The following is a 16,947-nucleotide window of genomic DNA, read 5'->3' as shown; positions in this document are numbered from 1 at the left end:
AGATCATTAATGTATAAAGTGAAAAGTTGTGGTCCCAACACTGACCCCTGCGGAACTCCACTAGTCACCGGCTGCCATCCTGAGAAGGACCCCCTTATCCCCACTCTCTGCTTCCTGCCAGACAGCCAATCTTCTATCCATGCTAGTACCTTGCCTCTAACACCATGGGCTCTTATCTTACCAAGCAGTCTCCTATGCGGCACCTGTCAAAGGCCTTGTGGAAGTCCAAGTAGATAACTGACACGCACTTGTAGCTAAAGTCTTTATGAGCGGAAATTAATCCAGACTACAGGGGTCTTGCCTGCTGGTTGCCAAGCCAATGAGAACCCCGAACCACCTCCCTTGGGCAGAGCCTGCTGTATTAAATGCCAACCAGACAGTAAAGTGGCCAGCAGCAAGCCTTCCCTGGGATCAAGGACTCTTGGAGTGGAAATCCCACTCCCCCCTCCCCCCAACAAGGGTTGCTGGTGAATCAGAGGCTGGCACCTCTCCCTTGTAGGCAGCACCACCAGGAGCAGTGGCTGTTGCTAGCAACGGGCTCAACAGAGACCCAGGAGATCAGTGTGGGACCCATGCTGCAGGTGAATGAGGGCAGGATGGGGGAATGAGGATGGGGAAGGCCGGCTGGCTGGGGGTGGGGAACAGGGGGGTCAGACGAAAAGGCTGGGGAAGGCTCTCAGCAGTTCCTCCCACTCCCCACTCCCCAATACCATGCCCCTCAATCAGGCACAACAGGTGACCTCCCCTGGAAGTCCGCAAGCAACCCCAATAGGGTTTTGCTTTGTGGGCTCAGCACCCACAAAGTGGGCATGATGACTGCCCTGCTGCTGCTTGTTGAACATCAGCATTAATTACCCACCTAAGGGCCTCAATTGGCATGGGGTGGGAAAGCCATCCTTGAGCTTTTCCACCACAGACTTAATCGAGGCAAAAGCGGGAAGGCAGTAGGGTCCTCACCCTTCACTCTCTTGCCTGATTAAATGCCCCTCCTCCAAACTATCCTTGGGGAAGGGCACTGAAAGCTAACACTGAGGTGCAGCAGGCAATTAGGAAGGCTAATGGGATATTAGCCTTTATCGCAAGAGGATTTGAGTACAGGAGTAGCAGAGTCTTGCTTCAATTATATAGAAGCTTGGTTAGACTGCACCTGGAGTGAATATTATTGCCATAGATGGAGTGCAATGAAGGTTTATCAGACTTGTTCCGGGGATGTCGGGACTGTCTTATGAAGAGAGATTGGGGAAACTGGGCCTGTATTTTCTAGAGTTTCGAAAAATGAGAGGTAATCTCACTGAAACCTACAAAATACTTAAAGGAATAGACAGGGTAAATGCAGTTAAGATGTTTCCCCTGGTTGGGGAGTCGAGAACCAAGGGACACAATTTCAACATAAGGGGGAAGCCACTTAGGGTCAAGATGAGGAGACATTTCTTTACTCAGAGGGTTGTGAATCTTTGGAATTCTCTACCTTAGAGTCCCATGGAAGCTCAGTCATTGAATATGTTTAAGGTAGAAATTGATAGATATCTGATTAACAATAATGTAAAGGGTTATGGGGATAGTGTGGGTAAAAAGCATTGAAGTGATTGATCAGCCATGATCGTATTGAATGGCAGAGCAGGCTCAATGGGCTGAATGGCCTTCTCCTGTTCCTATGTTCCTATTAAATTCTGCCCTGTGTGTCTGGTCTAGTTATGTTTCTGGTAAATGGTGCCCCCCCAGGCTGTTGCTGGTGTGGGATTCAGTGATGCTGAGGCTGTTGAATGTCAATGGGAAGTAGTTAAATTCTACCTTGTTGGACATGGTAATTGCCTGGCAATTGTGTTGGTGTGAATGTTACTGGCCACTTATAAGCCCAAGCCTGAATGTTGTCCAGGTCTTGCTGTATGAAGGCATGGGCTGCTTCAGTATCTAAGGACCTGCAACTGAACATCATGCAATCATCAGCGAACATCCCAATGTCTTACTTATGATGGAGGAAGGTCATTGTTGAAGCAGCTCAAGATGGTTGGCCCTCGGACATGACTCCAAGGAGCTCCAACAATGATGCCCTGGGGCTGAGATGATTGGCCTCCAACAACCACAACTATGTTCCTTTGTGCTAGGCATGCCTCCAACCAGTGGAGAGTTTCCCATTGACTTCAATTTTACTAGGGTTCCTTTAAACCATCTTTAAACTAACAGCAGTTGCTCTCACCTCACCTCTGGGATTCAGCTCTTTTGTTCATGTTGGATTGAGGCTGTAATAAAGAGTGACCACTTGGGAAATTGGTTGGAGATTAACCCGTATCTGTGCAGCCAAACTTCAGAAACAATTAACACTTCAGAAGAGGATGGTAGAAAATCAACTTGCAAATCTTTTTTGGCACTGTTATTGGGTCACTGGGAGAGCAGTACTGAAGCAGAATTTATGACCTACAAGCAATGGTCTGCTATTTTTACACCCATCAGTACACTGACCATGATGTGGGAGCAATAGTAAATAGATCCAAAGGCTTCAGAGGTCAAAAAAGACATTGTCACAATTACAGATGATGTAATTTGTGAATTTGAATCAGGCTGTTTTGGTGCTGTTCCAAGGACAGAAACTTGGTGAGATTCAAACAGTGAGTTACAGGGAAGATGAACACTGATTTGGGAGGTTAATATTTCTTGAAATCTTAAACGAGGACTATATTTTGAAGACTTTCTAATGATGTGCTCTGGTCATTTGTAATTAGGTAGTTCCAGTTTCCCCAATTTCCACACCCTGCCCCCCGCCGCCCCCCTTATCTCCCAAAGACTCTGGGTTGGTGGGAAAGCTGGGGGTGGGGGATCTGGTGGATGGGTGGGGGCCCTAAATTGGATAGACCTAAAAAACAAGCACAAGGATCGTGATACCCAGTTAACCTCAATGCAATGAAAGCAGCACAGCACCTTCATGCATTTGATTGATTGTTGTGTGTAGCCCTTATTATAGCCATGCTATTCTTTGACTGCACAGCAGGGGGCCTAAAATCTTAGCCCCACCTCCCCCCCCCCCCCCCATCACCACTTGCCTGAACTGCTTAAAGTTAACATGCACCTCTGGAGCAGGTGTTGGCAGTCGTGAAGAAAGTGGATGTAACCTGAGAAACAGTGATGAATGACACAACATGTGAAAGAGCAGGATCCAAGGTTTTAGGATGCTGCACCAGAGGCCTTGATGGAAAAATGGCAAGTAGGAAAGATGTCCTGTATCAACAGGAGCCAGGAGGATCCCCATTGGATGCAGAGAGCCATGGACATCAATGCCAGGAGACAATCCCCAGGAACCCAAATGCAGTGCTGCAAGAAGTTCAGTGACCTCACACAGGTAGTCAAGATCATTGAATGATCTTCAAATACCAAATCCTACCAGGACACTTCTAGCCTTAGATGTTGTTCAAGTTACTACACCCCCATTGCTCATTTACCAACAATTTCTAACCATCAGGATTCATACCTGACAATCATATGCTTCACCTTACCCTCACACACTTAGTACTGCTATAAGCCTCACATCCTCTTCTGATAGCTTACACACACTGCCAGCTATTAAACCATGACAGGCACATCAGTGAAACGGATTGCTTGACATTCACTGAGTTCCTTCTCTTTTGCAGGACAAGTTGGCACACAAATGGAAGTAATAGAAGCAAATCAGAGATCAACAGGAACACCTGCATGTCCTAACCTTAATGAAGGAGACACTGCTGGCCATCTGGCCATTACTGGGTCACTCATTGCTCAGGCCATGGTCAGCCATGAGGCTGAAAACATCGAAGATGACAATGTCCTCATAACTAATCCTCCTCCTGTCATCCCATTCCCCTCCATCGCACACTCTCATCTAACTTCCAAGTTGCAGATAATGTAGGCATGCACTACTTATTCTTTCTTGCCCAGGCCACAATCTTTGCCTTGTGCCTTTTTCCCTTCAGATTCCTATGAGTTGCATCCTGACCAGGCAGTGGAGGAACCACAGCATTATACCTTGATTTAACACTAACAGCCATTAGCTGAGATAATGATACTGCCTGTATCGTAGAGACTGGATTGGTAGTAAGATCTGCACATGGTAAAACAATTGGCACTAGTGGGCTGCAGCCAAGGCAGGAGGCAAGGATAGCACAGGTGCCAGTTCACTGGAGTGCAAGGCTGCATCTTTGTTCTATTGCACAGTACTCAGGTAAACACTTTAATGTGTTGGTCTACAGAAGAATGCTAATGGATGTGCACCATAAAATGCTTAATGCATTGGGAAGTCTGCCAAAGAGCCTGTGGTCAATGTTAATGAGACATGGAAGAGTTCTGCACAAACTTGGCACAGTGCTTTGTGCAAAGCTTGAAACCAATCCTTTAGACCTTAGAAGTGATGGCCAACTTCATTCACTCACTTATGGACTCAAAATTGATGCTATGTCCGATGGCCAATTTTGCAGCTTCGATTGCAACACAAACAGCAGCCACCTAACATCTGAGTGCTGCAGTCCAGCAATCTGTCCTCCAACATATTACTATGATTGCTGAGGAAACACCTAAAGCATTCATCCCACCCCTGTCAATCTGCCAGAATACTTGCCATTGGCTGTCAGCCAGCCAGCTCAGACTGATGCTGCCCATGCTGGTGCAGTCCAAAGATTGGTCTTCCAGGGCCCAGGAGCTCATGGTAGTCCTGTAAAGCCATCTGCAATTTCCTCCAATGAAAGTCAGCAACCCTCCAGCAGCCATGCTGCAGCCACTGGAGTAGCACAGTGTAGGGGGACTAGGACAAGTAAAGGTACACAAAGGCAGGGACTGTGAATGCACAGAGATAATTAGTTTACTACTATATGCAATACGGCATGTACTTATTTATAAATTTGGTTTGTAGTGATTTGATGTTTCTCATTGTGTTCAAGAGGATGCTGTGTTGGTCAGTGATAGGCGGAATAGGTGTGGGGCAGTCGGTACACGAGGAATTGGGGTTGCAGTTACCAGTGTAGCACTCAGATGAGTTGCTCATAGACAGCCCTGGCAGAAAAGAGCTGTCTAAATCCTCCTTTCCTCATTCTCCTTCCTGATTCCCCTGCTACTCAGCTGTTTGCTGTATAGCTGATGGCAAGGGCTGCCTCCTTTTGGTGGTGACCTTATACAGCAGGTTGCTTATCACCATAAATCTTGACACCCACTCTGGAGAGTTCTGCAGGGCTCCTCAAGACTGATCCAGCATTGTTTCAGTATGGGTTGCGGACAGGAGTCATCAGTCATAAGACCATAAGACATAGGAGCAGAAATTAGGCCATTCGGCCCATCGAGTCTGCTCCGCCATTCAATCATGGCTGATAAGTTTCTCTACCCCATTCTCCCGCCTTCTCCCCGTAACCTTTGATCCCCTTACCCATCAAGAACCTATCTATCTATCTTTGCTTTCCAATTGCTTTTTAAAGCTATCAATCTAATCCAGATTACTGACATGTGCAAACCAATGGAGTTGAAATCATTTATGTTCTACAGTATACCTATTTTTAAAGTAAAATAGTTGCAATCGCAAATGCAACAATTCATTTACCGACCATTAATGAACATGAATACCATTTGAGTATTGCCCCAAATCTCAGAATAATGAGTACAGCTGCAGTCATGTTGTCAGTGGATAGCCCTTGATGCCCATTAGTCACTCTTTGGTTTGCCATCATGCCTCAGATGTAACTGGCATAGTGAACTGCTGCTGCAGAATGAAAGCATCAAAACTATTGCCCAGATATCATGTGACCTACATGAATATCACCTATGGTCATACATCAGCTGGCGTTGAGGGAATGGAATCCTTACCAGTCCTGTTATAGGGCAGAATTGACATGTAGCACCTGCAAAATGATATGCATGCAGTCAATGGCACCAGCAACTTAAGCCTGCAAACCTAATGAAGATACATGTTCACTCACCTCTTGTCTCTGGCAAGAGGGAATGAATTATAATCAGCTTTCACTGAATATGGAGCCTCAGGGACCCTTATACAGCAGTGGATGGAAAACTACGAGGTGTTGGAAATATCTTCAACTCAACCTGGTAAAAGCCAGTCTCTTAAAGCTTCACTACCATGATCACCTTCACAGTTACTGGCAATGTGGTTCTTGCCCTGTTCTGAGGCTCCAGTTCTGGCTGAAACAGGTTGCACATTTCAGTGTGGACATCCTTACGAAAAACAGACATCTCACACATTGTTCCTCGCAGAGATTCAGGTGGGCAAATTGTTCCCTGAACACCCAGGGCAGAGATGATCTCTTGCTGAGAGCCCTTCTCCCTCAGCAGCTTGTCCTGTTCTGTGTGGCCTCTGTTCATTCTCCAAGTCATTCTACATTCCAAGGGGAAAACCTAATACTGCTTCCATATCTGGGAGCAACTGCTTGTGCAAAAGCCTTGAAGTCAGTCAGAACTACTTCAAAAATTTCCACAAGACTCCCTTTAGACTTTGACAACTGTAAACAACTACAAAAAAAAACACAAAATATTTGTAAAATTGAAGTAACAGAAGAAAACAACCGGCAGCTAACCTGTTAGCAGTTGATGATCTCTTTAAGTAGTGCTGGTTTGGGGTCCTTCCTCCTCCTGAACACATGTACACTTGTCCAATGCTAAGAGAGGGTGTTAGCCAAAGCATTGAGCTCCAAAATGGCACCACTGGCATCAAATCAATGTTGCATGCTGATTGACATGACGGTCTGGCTACTAAGCAAATTTCTAGTGGACAATCAATGCACGAGCTAAAAAATATGATGGTCAACGCGATTCACCCCAGAAGAGTGTGATGCGCCATGGTTGCAATTTTGGAGCTTTAAGGGCACTCTAAGGGTACAAGGAAATTACGCTGTTATGAATTCAATTCATTATGTCTATGTGTGTTATGTAAGTTCTAAGTCTATGGACATTGTAACAATTAAAGGTACGGCATGTTCCAATGCTGTTACATTGGTTCCTGACTAATAACAAGGGTGGGACCCACTGGGAGTATTTTGATTGGTTCCCCAGAGCAGTTCAAATATCAGTGAAGAGCAGTTCAAAGGTCAGTCAATTTTAGTCAGTTGGTCAGGAACGGGTGAAAAAGAAGGTGGCTGGCTACATACAGCTGAAATGCTGGGGGCTAAATAAAGCCCTGGAGCCATTTGGCAGCGCTGCGCAGTTAGAGTTGAGAAGAAGCCCATCGGGAGCTGAGAAGGCAGCGGAACGTCGCTGGCTCCGTGCTGCTGAGGGGTAGGCCTCAGAGAAGCTCAGGGAAGCCCACAAGCAGCATTTGTTCAATGCAACTGGGGGGATTGGAGCTTAGAGAAACCCAGAAGCAGTGTTCTGCTCAGAGTAGCTAAAAAGCTGGAATTGTGCTAGTGATTAGATTCTGCAGTGAAATCTGGAGATCCCTATAAAGGAATCCCCATAAAAGAATGAACTCTCAGTGGACAACCCTTCTTCAATCAATTTGAGGTAATGGAGGGAATACCAAAAAAAGGATCTTCAAAAGGTGGAGATTGGAAACTGTTGTGAGAAAGACAAAGTTTCAGTGAGATTGGTTGACTAACATCTGGGTGGGTTCTTGAGAAATCAAAGGACTCTGTCTTGGTTGAATCTGTCACTTACTGTGTAGTGTGGTGTGTCCGACCACAGTTTGTCTGTTAATTCATACTAATTCTAAATGTTAGGGTATAAGGTATACACATATGATTGTTTTACTTTTCTAACTTTGTATAATAAAGTTTATTGTGTTTGTTCAAATCCCGTGGAACCTTGTGGCTTTTTCCAAAAAGCAGGTGTCTTTAATTTCAACCTTTAATTACTTTAAACAAAACGTTACTGGTCCCTCACCAAACATTGCCACGTTGCAGGGTCTGGCCAAGGATCGTAACAATGCTAATAAATACAGTCTCTAATCCACAGAAACCTCCTTGGCACAGTCCCTCATATACCAGCAGACTGCTGCCACCTCACCCAGGGGATTATTCATCATCAGGGGTCAATGGACAGAAAGCAGCAGCACTGGATATGTTTTTATGCCTCAGTAGCAGATAGACACCAAGACTAAATGTAGCACTTCAGCTTTTGCCCCAGTTGGTATCAGCTGCTGTAATGGGAAAGTGGTAGTTCTGAAATTTTGTAAGTATGAGATCAAATAGTCTATGAGTTTTATTTATTCAAACTTACCTTAAGTTCTCACCACAGCCAGGTAACCGCAAACATAAAGGATCGTCAGCAATATTGTCTTACCTTTTTACACATCACCAATTGATGGTCAAATAGGAAGAATGTCCTCTGCTGGTTCCGTCCATAAGGCTGGTAAATCCATGTCATTTCCCCAGAATAGATCAACTCAGAGCTCCTGTCCAGAACATCATCACCCTTAAAATAAATTGAAAAAAAAAACTCAAATAACAACTTGTGACTTAATATTGAAGTGTTGGTAGCCTGCAAGATTTATAATAGTAACCTATCCAACCGAATCCAATTCAATCCTTTTTTACCATTAATACATCTGGGGTAGAAACAAGACCTAGTTGCAACAATTTTACTTGCAATGAGAGTTAATGTTGGGGGACAACGATGCTTGAAAAACATCCAATTGGAAACTGGGTTGGACCATTTTTCAAAACGGACCATATATAAATAAATGAGGAAACAAACAGCTGTTTTAGGACCCCTTGGGAAGTTGGTGTCCCAAAGAGCAGAGCGGGCACTTGACCTGTAATGCTCAGCCTTAGCTGGCCTAGATTGTAGACTTGTAACCAGCACCACTGAAAAGGTGAGGTCTAGTAATGTTTATTCTATAACTAGCGAATATTTAACCATCCATCAACATCACTAAAACAGATTATCGAGTCATTATCCCATTCACTCTGCAGAGTGATGTGTCTGACCACAAAGGCTAGGAATCCTGCCACGAGTAACTCACCTCCTAACTCCCCAAAGCCTGTCCACCATCTACAAGGCACATGTCAGAAGTGTGATGGAATACGCTTCACTTGCCGGATGAGTGCAGCTCCCACAACCCTCAAGAAGCTTGACACCATCCAAGACAAAGCAGTCCGCTTGATTGGTACCCCATCCACAAACATTCACTCCCTTCACCACCAACACACAATGTGTACCATCTAAAGATGCACTGCAGGAACTCAACAGGGCTCCTTAGACAGCACCTTCCAAACCTATGACTACTATCATCTAGAAGGACAAGGGCAACAGATGCATGGGAACACCACCACCTACAAGTTCCTCTCCAAACCACTCACCATCCTAAATTGGAAATATATCACTGTTCCTTCACTGTCACTGGGTCAAAATCCTGGAACTCCCTCCTTAACGGCACTGTGGGTGTACCTGTGGACTGCAGCAGTTCAAGAAGGCAGCTCACCACCACCTTCTCAAGGACAATTCAGGATGGACAATAAATGCTGGCCCAGCCAGCGATACCCACATCCAGTGAACAAATTTAAAAAATCACATTGCCGTTTATAAGAGCTTACTGTGCACAAATTCCATGCCTTATTTCCTACATTACAACAGAAACTACACTTCAAAAGGACTTCATTGGCTGTGAAGTGTTTTGGGATTCGCTGAAGTCATGAAAGACACTATATAAATGCAAGTCTTTCTATTTTTTTCTTTTTAGTAAATACATTTTTTTTAAACTTTATGTGGAACCAGAAGGTGTGTTCCTCCAGCTCCATCTTTCATTTTCCCCAACCCCACCTTGTCCCCACTCCCGGCAGTCACTTAAGGCCACTGCCATTAGGTGGGTGACCTGAAATTCATTCATGCAGAAGGGTAGCTGCCTGTGGAAGTGCTCTCCAAGATTTTGGGCTGGCCTTGGGCTTCTAGGTATGATCAGCTGTATTACCATGCCACTGCCTTCTCTTCCAATACCAGATACCGACAAATTTCTCCCGCAAGAATCTTTCATACGGCGATATATTGATCAGGCAGCCACCGGGCACAAAACACCAATCTATATTTCATAGATCAATGCTGTTTCGCCATATCTTCAATCCACGTTCACTTTGGAAATGCACCCAGTTGTCTGTTGCTAAATCAGTCTGGGACCATTATGATGAAGCTGTAGGTACTCTGGTCAAGGCCTACCTTGAACACTGCTGATGTTAGTTCTGATTCTGGGGTATAAATTCAATAGAAAAGAAAATTGGAAAGAGTTCAAAATGGGCTGACGTTTCCCTACCACCCAGAATGAAGTTATTTCCCACTTGAGTGGAATAAAAAGGATTAATCCAGAGCGTGGTTTTAATTTCAAAAACAACTGGAGCAACTGAAGTACAAACTGGTAAAAGGCATATTCAGAACCGATGTCATGAAGCACAGCAGATTGTTTTCAGATGGGATAATAGAGGCAACAAAGCTGGAGCTATTCAGTAGTCAGTAAAGCATGACGATAGGGAGACCATGGCTGGAATTTTCCGTGCCCTCTGCCGTTGGGCGAGTTTGGTGGCGTGAGCGTACACGATGGTTGAAACCAGCTTGCGATTGTCCGCTCAGCCCATCAATGGGGGGGGTGGGGGGGGCGCGTTTTCTGTTATCGGGCATTGGGGGCCTCATTGTAATACATCAGCATATCATTATAAAGTCAGCCCGCCAGACTCTTCCGCGCACCCACCCCCCCAACTCCCCCACTGGATCGTCCGTCCACACCGGCAGGAAAACACGCACACGTGCTTCACAACAGTACATAAGTGACGTGTACCTGGCGGGCTGCAGTTCGCTTGGGACTTCAAGGTTTGTTTGCTACCTTGCTTCAGTCAGCACTCGCAGTCATCAGTGCCAGGCTTCACAGACAGCACCATATCACTTTTAGGGGAGCTCACAGCAAGTCTCTATCTACCAGATCAGCCATATGTAGGTGGCTTTTCAATGGCTGCAGGGCAAGGCCTTGCTTGGAGAAGGGGGTGAAGTGGCCTCAGGCAAGGGAAGAGGCTGCAAGATGAGAGCTGTACTGGGGAAGGAGGGTATCCCCAGGTGTGTGTGGGAGACACATGTTAGTCTGTGCAAGTGGCCTCAAGATGGAGAGGGCTGAGCAGGCAGTCTCCAGAGGAGATGAGGCCAGGTGGACAGTTGAGGGTGTGTGTATGAAAATAAGTGGTGATGTCCCTTGAACTGGCAGTGAGTGAGATGCCAGTGAGTATGTGCTGGGCTTGTGTGAGTTTAGAGTGATGAGATGGTTACCATACCCTGGCTGCACGGACAAGATCATTCACCCTCTATCCGCATCGGATGACCAACCTCTTGTGTGCAGCACTGGCACTGAACACCACTGCCACCACCTGCCATGCTGGAGTGGTGATGCCACTGCCCGTCCTGCGGCCAGAGTGGGTGTAGAGGACATCACTGCGGGCCTCCACAGTGTCCAAATGGTATTCCAATGACACGTCTTTATACCTGGGGGCTGCAGTGTTTCTACCTTTCATGGATATCTTCCTTGCAGTATTGTGAGCTGGAAGCAGTGAGATGTGTGTGTGCAGCTCAACTTTAAATATGGCACCCAGTGTGATGAAGTGGCGAGGTGATGGCGTGGCAGGCAAATGAGAGTCTGCCTGCCATGGAAATGGCATGTTTCCCGGGAATGCATAAGTAATGCAGTGGATTTGGGATGATATGGCATGAAAACCCGCCATCACGGCCGGCTGTTTTACCTGCCTGCTACCGAACTTAGTGCAAATCTGGGATAATTATGCCCTATAGGTGTCCACAGTAAGGATGAACTAGATCAATTGAAAAGCTTCTCTCATCTGGACTAATTTTTATGATTTTCTGTTTAAACCATCTGCTTCAAGGACCTTCCCGGTAATTCATTCCACAACCTTTGTCTGAAAAAACTTTGTTTCAGAAATCAGAAATTACACAAATTATCACACATATCTCACAACTGGGAGTTGTCCCCATCCCCTAAGAGTTTGATGTTACATTTTATAATTTTACATTTTTGAAGATTTCGACACCCAATTTAAAGTGAAAACTGTCCGTTAAGCAAAAGAGGGCAAAACTTTGAAACTGGGTCTTTATGAAATCAACACTGGAAAAACTGGAGAATGTTGACTAAAAGCAAAAATGGCCTTTAAATAAAGTTTCCACACCCTTTGGGGGATTCTCAGGTCTTTGTATGTTTGAATATTTTCTTTAGTGAAGTAATAAGTGAAATGTTTTGCAAAATGTAAATAACAATTTTGTTATTGCAAAAGTTAATGTTAGCATTATTTTAACAATTTAGGCATTAAAAACAGCCACAGAGATTTTGACTCCATGTAATTTCAAACCCTGTTATTAGCACTAATTTTTGATTTGGGATTGAGTACAACATTTTTAAGCCTTTTGGTGGAAAGATAATGCCCAAATGTGGCCATAAAAATGCCTAAATTGAAAAAATAGATACCAAAAAGCTAATTATAGGGTTATTTTCATACAAGTATAGTTATAAGCTTTTGCCATAACTGAAATAATTCTTTATTCAAAATACAGGAAAGCTTCCCATGAGACAATGTGGTTAGCGTCACAGTTGTGCAGTCAGAAATTTTGATGTTTATGTTTCTGTGAACAAAACCTGCTTTATAGACGGACTACTCCTGTTATTTCAAGGTCACTTTTTATTCAAAAGAAATTATAATTATCCAGTAGTTCAAACCATGATACCTCTTAAGCCTTCTGTCAAAGTTTTAATAATGCAGTATAGGAGGCATTTTGAACAATTTTGATGTAAATTAACAGATAGCTCAAGAAAAGTAGCACTGAACTTGACAGCTATACGCTGCTCATGTGGTGACCTAGCGAGTACACATTTGGTACATCCAGCGTTCCAGTAAGATACATGGTCCATCTCCCTTGGGTTTATTTGGTAGAAAAGTTATGCATTTGATGTACTATTTAACTGAAGTTTACTTTAGGGCAGTTTATATAGGAACACGGATTGGACTGGAAAAGACCATTGCAGTCTATTTGGCTCATCCAGTGTCTAGGAAATATATTGTACTTTCCACCAATTTTTTGTCAGGTAATTATCAAACTACTGCTTGAACTTGATGATACAATTACCCCATTACTTCCATGCTTGCCCATTCCATACATTTTCTATCCCCACATCTTGGCATTTAATTTGCCTATACTGTTTACAATCTTGAATACTTCAATAAAATCACCCTCTTATCTTCAGGTTATTCATGACACTATTTTGCTATAATCCCTGGACCTTGTGGAATTTTTAAATACTCCTTATTTTTATGTCAATTTGGGAGTAAGTGAACAACAAATCCATTTCTCTAGGGATTTGAAAGGAGGGGAATACTATGGACAAAGGTGCCCATATTCTTAGTAACTTGGATGATAATACCTCCCCAGTGGCCCATAAGATCCATTTTTAAAATTATTCTTAATTCATGGGATGTGACGTTGCTGGCTAGGCCAGCATTTATTGCCCTTCCCTAATTGTCCTTGAAAAGGTGGTGGTGGGCTGCATTCTTGAACCGCTGCAGTCCGTGTGGTGTAGGTACACCCACAGCAGTGTTAGGAAGGAAGGTCCAGGATTTTGACACAGCGATAGTGCAGGAACCGTGATATACTTCCAAGTCAGGATGATGTGTGACTTGGAGGGAACTTGAAGGTGGTGGTGTTCCCATGCATCTGCTGCCCTTGTCCTTCTAGGTGGCAGTGGTCACGGGTTTGGAAGGTGTTGTCGAAGAAGCCTTGATGAGTTTCTGCACCTTGTGTATGGGACACACTGCTACCACAGTGCACAGTAGTGGAGGGAGTGAATGTTGAAGGTGGTGGATGGGGTCCCAATCAAGCAGGTTGCTTTGCCCTGGATGGAACTTCTTGAATGTTGTTGGAGCTGCACTCATCCAGGCAAGTAGATATATCCCAGTCTGTCATTTACCCACTATCAGATACCATTTATCAAATCAAACCTCCTAACTACAACCCCACTGAATGATGTACCAATCAACTAACATTACAAGGTATAATATGAAAATTGTTAGAGGTCCTATGAATCTTTTAGCTCTGGGTATACAACTGACCAAAGAGCTGCTCACAAGAACAGATGAGAACACACAAGAAATAGGAGCAGGGGTAGACCAAACCTGCTCTGCCATTCAATACAATCATGGCTGATCTTGGGCTTCAACTCCATTTCCCACACACTCCCCATATCCCTTAATTCCCTAAGAGACCAAAAATCTGTCTATCCACCCTTCAATATATTTAACGATGGAGTATCCACAACTTTCTGAGATAGAGAATTGCAAAGATTCACGATCCTTTGAGTGAAGTAATTTCTCTTCTTCTCAGTCTTAAATGAAAACTCCAAATGAACATTACGTTACAAAAATGACTACACTTCAAGAATACTTCACTGGGTGTAAAGCACTTTGGAATATCCTGGGGTCATAAAAGGGCCTACATAAATGCAAATTTTTCTTAGGAAACAGTAGCATACCCTCAGTATGCAAGAACAGCAGTGGTGAGAGACTGGCATCACATATCTCGATGAGCACAAAGATAAAATAAAGGAAAATATGGAATTTAGAAATATACTATCAGTACACAACAAGCTAAACACTGGGAAAATTTATCAAACTTTAATTAAAGAACTGTAGACACACTTGTGGTGTAATTTCTTGTGTGCGCTATTTTTAGTGCCTTACTTAAAGTTGTGTTAACTGTACAGTTGTTAATGTATTTATTTTAAGCAGGGAATCACTGTTAAAATAAGACAGGCAAGAATTAAAGTGAATATGTGAACAAGGTACACAAATAGTGCATAGAAAGCAAAATGAAGCCACTTTGTCTTAGATATGGAGGTTTTCTGTTCATCAGGAGACTACAGCATTTACAACATAAAGGTCATCTGCTTTCCCTCAGGAAGGCTGAGGAAACATTGTGATCATAGTAACAGTCTTAACTGTTCCCATGGCAATCATGTCAGCTCTGCACTATCGAAAGGCAACAGAAGTGGAGACCATCTTTTAATCCCTATTTTATATTTTTGAAGTCTTCTGAAGGCTGCTCTTTGAAGCTGTAAAAAAAAAATCCAAAATGTAAAGCTTGCTGTTGCCCCAAGTTCATTCCAAATAACCAAAATGCCCAGTTTGCCATGGATGAATTTAACCTTGTAATGAAGCCTGCAAATTCCTCAAATGCCATGCAATTCAATGCTCAAATTTCCTGATGCCACATAGAAACTGCATAATTTCACAAGCTGGGGAAAACAGAACTGAGTTTATTCAAATCCTGAAGCTTGCAAATTATTCCAGACCAAACTCAAAATCCTTCTTCGCATTTATAAATCACTCCACTTCACCTCTTCCTTTGCAACTTCCTGAAGCTTTAACGCCAATGCAAATCCTTTCTGTTCCTGACTCAACCACACTTGCATACGTCTTTCTCATCTCCACTTTCAAAGGCAAATTCTTAAACCATGTCATACTTTAGGACGTTTGCTTCCATTCATGCCTCTAGAAAAATCTGTGGACGGAATTTAACAGTCCTACCACCCACCACCACCACCCCTACCCAACCACTGGGAATGAGCTGGCAGGTGGGTGGGGGTGCAAAATTGGGCAGTGTGGCAGTGGCACTGTGCCTGTCACCTATCCACCTCCATTGGGATTTTGCCAATTACCACTTATGGGCCTCCTCACGCTATCGTGGATATCTTACCAGCAATGGGGGTGACCACACCACATGGCGAGACCTCAGATGAAATCCAGCAGCCTTGTTGGTGGGGATGTGTCATTCCCATTTGGGGATAACCCCCTAGGTACCCATCTTCCTCATGATGTGCTCCACTACCTATCCCCTCCCCATCCTCCTGAACCTGGTCATCCACACCCTCTTCGCAGGGGCCTGCCAGACTGGCCCTGGCAAAAGCCCCCATGCGCCTTCTAATCAGTCCATATCTCCTTGGCATGGTGAACTGTCTGTAGTCCCAGCACTGGCCATTGTCCTCAGTGGCACTGCAGGGGCTAGAGAGTTGCCCTGCAGCTTTTGGAATTGGGATTCCTCAAAGGTAGGGGTCCAAGTCTCACACTGAACCAATTAACAGCCCAACAGCTGTAAAATCAGCTCAAGGTAACCCAATCAAGCAGAGGCAGGTTTACCATGACAATTAAGATGTAAAATGTAAAATCCAGCCATGAATTGCCCAATCATAAAATCAATTTCTTAAATTTTTCCAGGGTTTTTGCTACTATGACGCTACTGGGTTCTCCAATTCAGTTAATCACTGCGGCCTGAATTTTAACCCTTGGCGGCCGCATGTGATTGGCAGGCCCAGGACTGGTCAGAAACAGGGCCCTGACTGTGATCAGCCCATGACCACGATTTCATGCTGACTGGCCAATTAAGGCCCGCCCAGCATGAAATGCGTCTACCTAATAGTCGGGAAGAGCTGGGTGGGGGCCTGTTGGGAGCTGTGTCCAATGGCAATCCGGCAGACGGTTTAAAAACGGCCCAGGCAGTTCCTTGAAGTCTGTCAGGGAAGAACATATCTTCTGCATTCTGGAGACCAAAGTTAAGGCCTCAACAGCGGCTGGAGACACCAGGCGGGAAGGCAAGTCAGGTGGGCACTCGGCCTCCCGCTTTTCGGATGAGTGCCTCACGGTGCTCTTGGAGGAGGTGGCTGCCAGGAAGGACACCCTCTTTCCCAGACATGAAAGGAGGAGGCCACCACACCACACAAAAGAAGCTTGGGAGGAGGTGGCAGCGCAGGTCAGCAGCCACGACGTTGTGTGGACACATGGGTGCAGTGCCGCAAAAGGATCAACGGCCTGCTGCACTCAACAAGGGTGAGTACCATGTTAGCATGGATCAGCATGGGGAAGTGTTAAGGGCTGGCCGTTCCCCATGGAGCTCAGGGGTGTTAGAGTCCAAGTGCCAAATGTCAATGATGCCGGAGCTGGGCAAGGGGGTGAGCTTTGTCTGCTTGGA

At 44.7% G+C, this 16,947-nt stretch overlaps 1 protein-coding gene across 1 annotated transcript in view; it reads right to left on the bottom strand.

Moving 5' to 3' along the window:
- The window catches only part of arhgef9a (Cdc42 guanine nucleotide exchange factor (GEF) 9a), a 222,333-nt gene that overhangs the window by 99,008 nt on the left and 106,378 nt on the right, over positions 1–16,947 (bottom strand). Inside the window, exon 7 of the mRNA XM_041196400.1 lies at positions 8,236–8,367. Coding sequence (XP_041052334.1) covers positions 8,236–8,367 — 132 coding nt within the window. The remainder of the gene's footprint in view (positions 1–8,235; positions 8,368–16,947) is intronic.

Source organism: Carcharodon carcharias, chromosome 9 (assembly GCF_017639515.1).
Source record: "Carcharodon carcharias isolate sCarCar2 chromosome 9, sCarCar2.pri, whole genome shotgun sequence".
Lineage (NCBI taxonomy): Eukaryota > Metazoa > Chordata > Chondrichthyes > Lamniformes > Lamnidae > Carcharodon > Carcharodon carcharias.
Note: the sequence above shows the minus strand (reverse complement) of the source record. Positions and strands in the feature narration are given on the sequence as shown.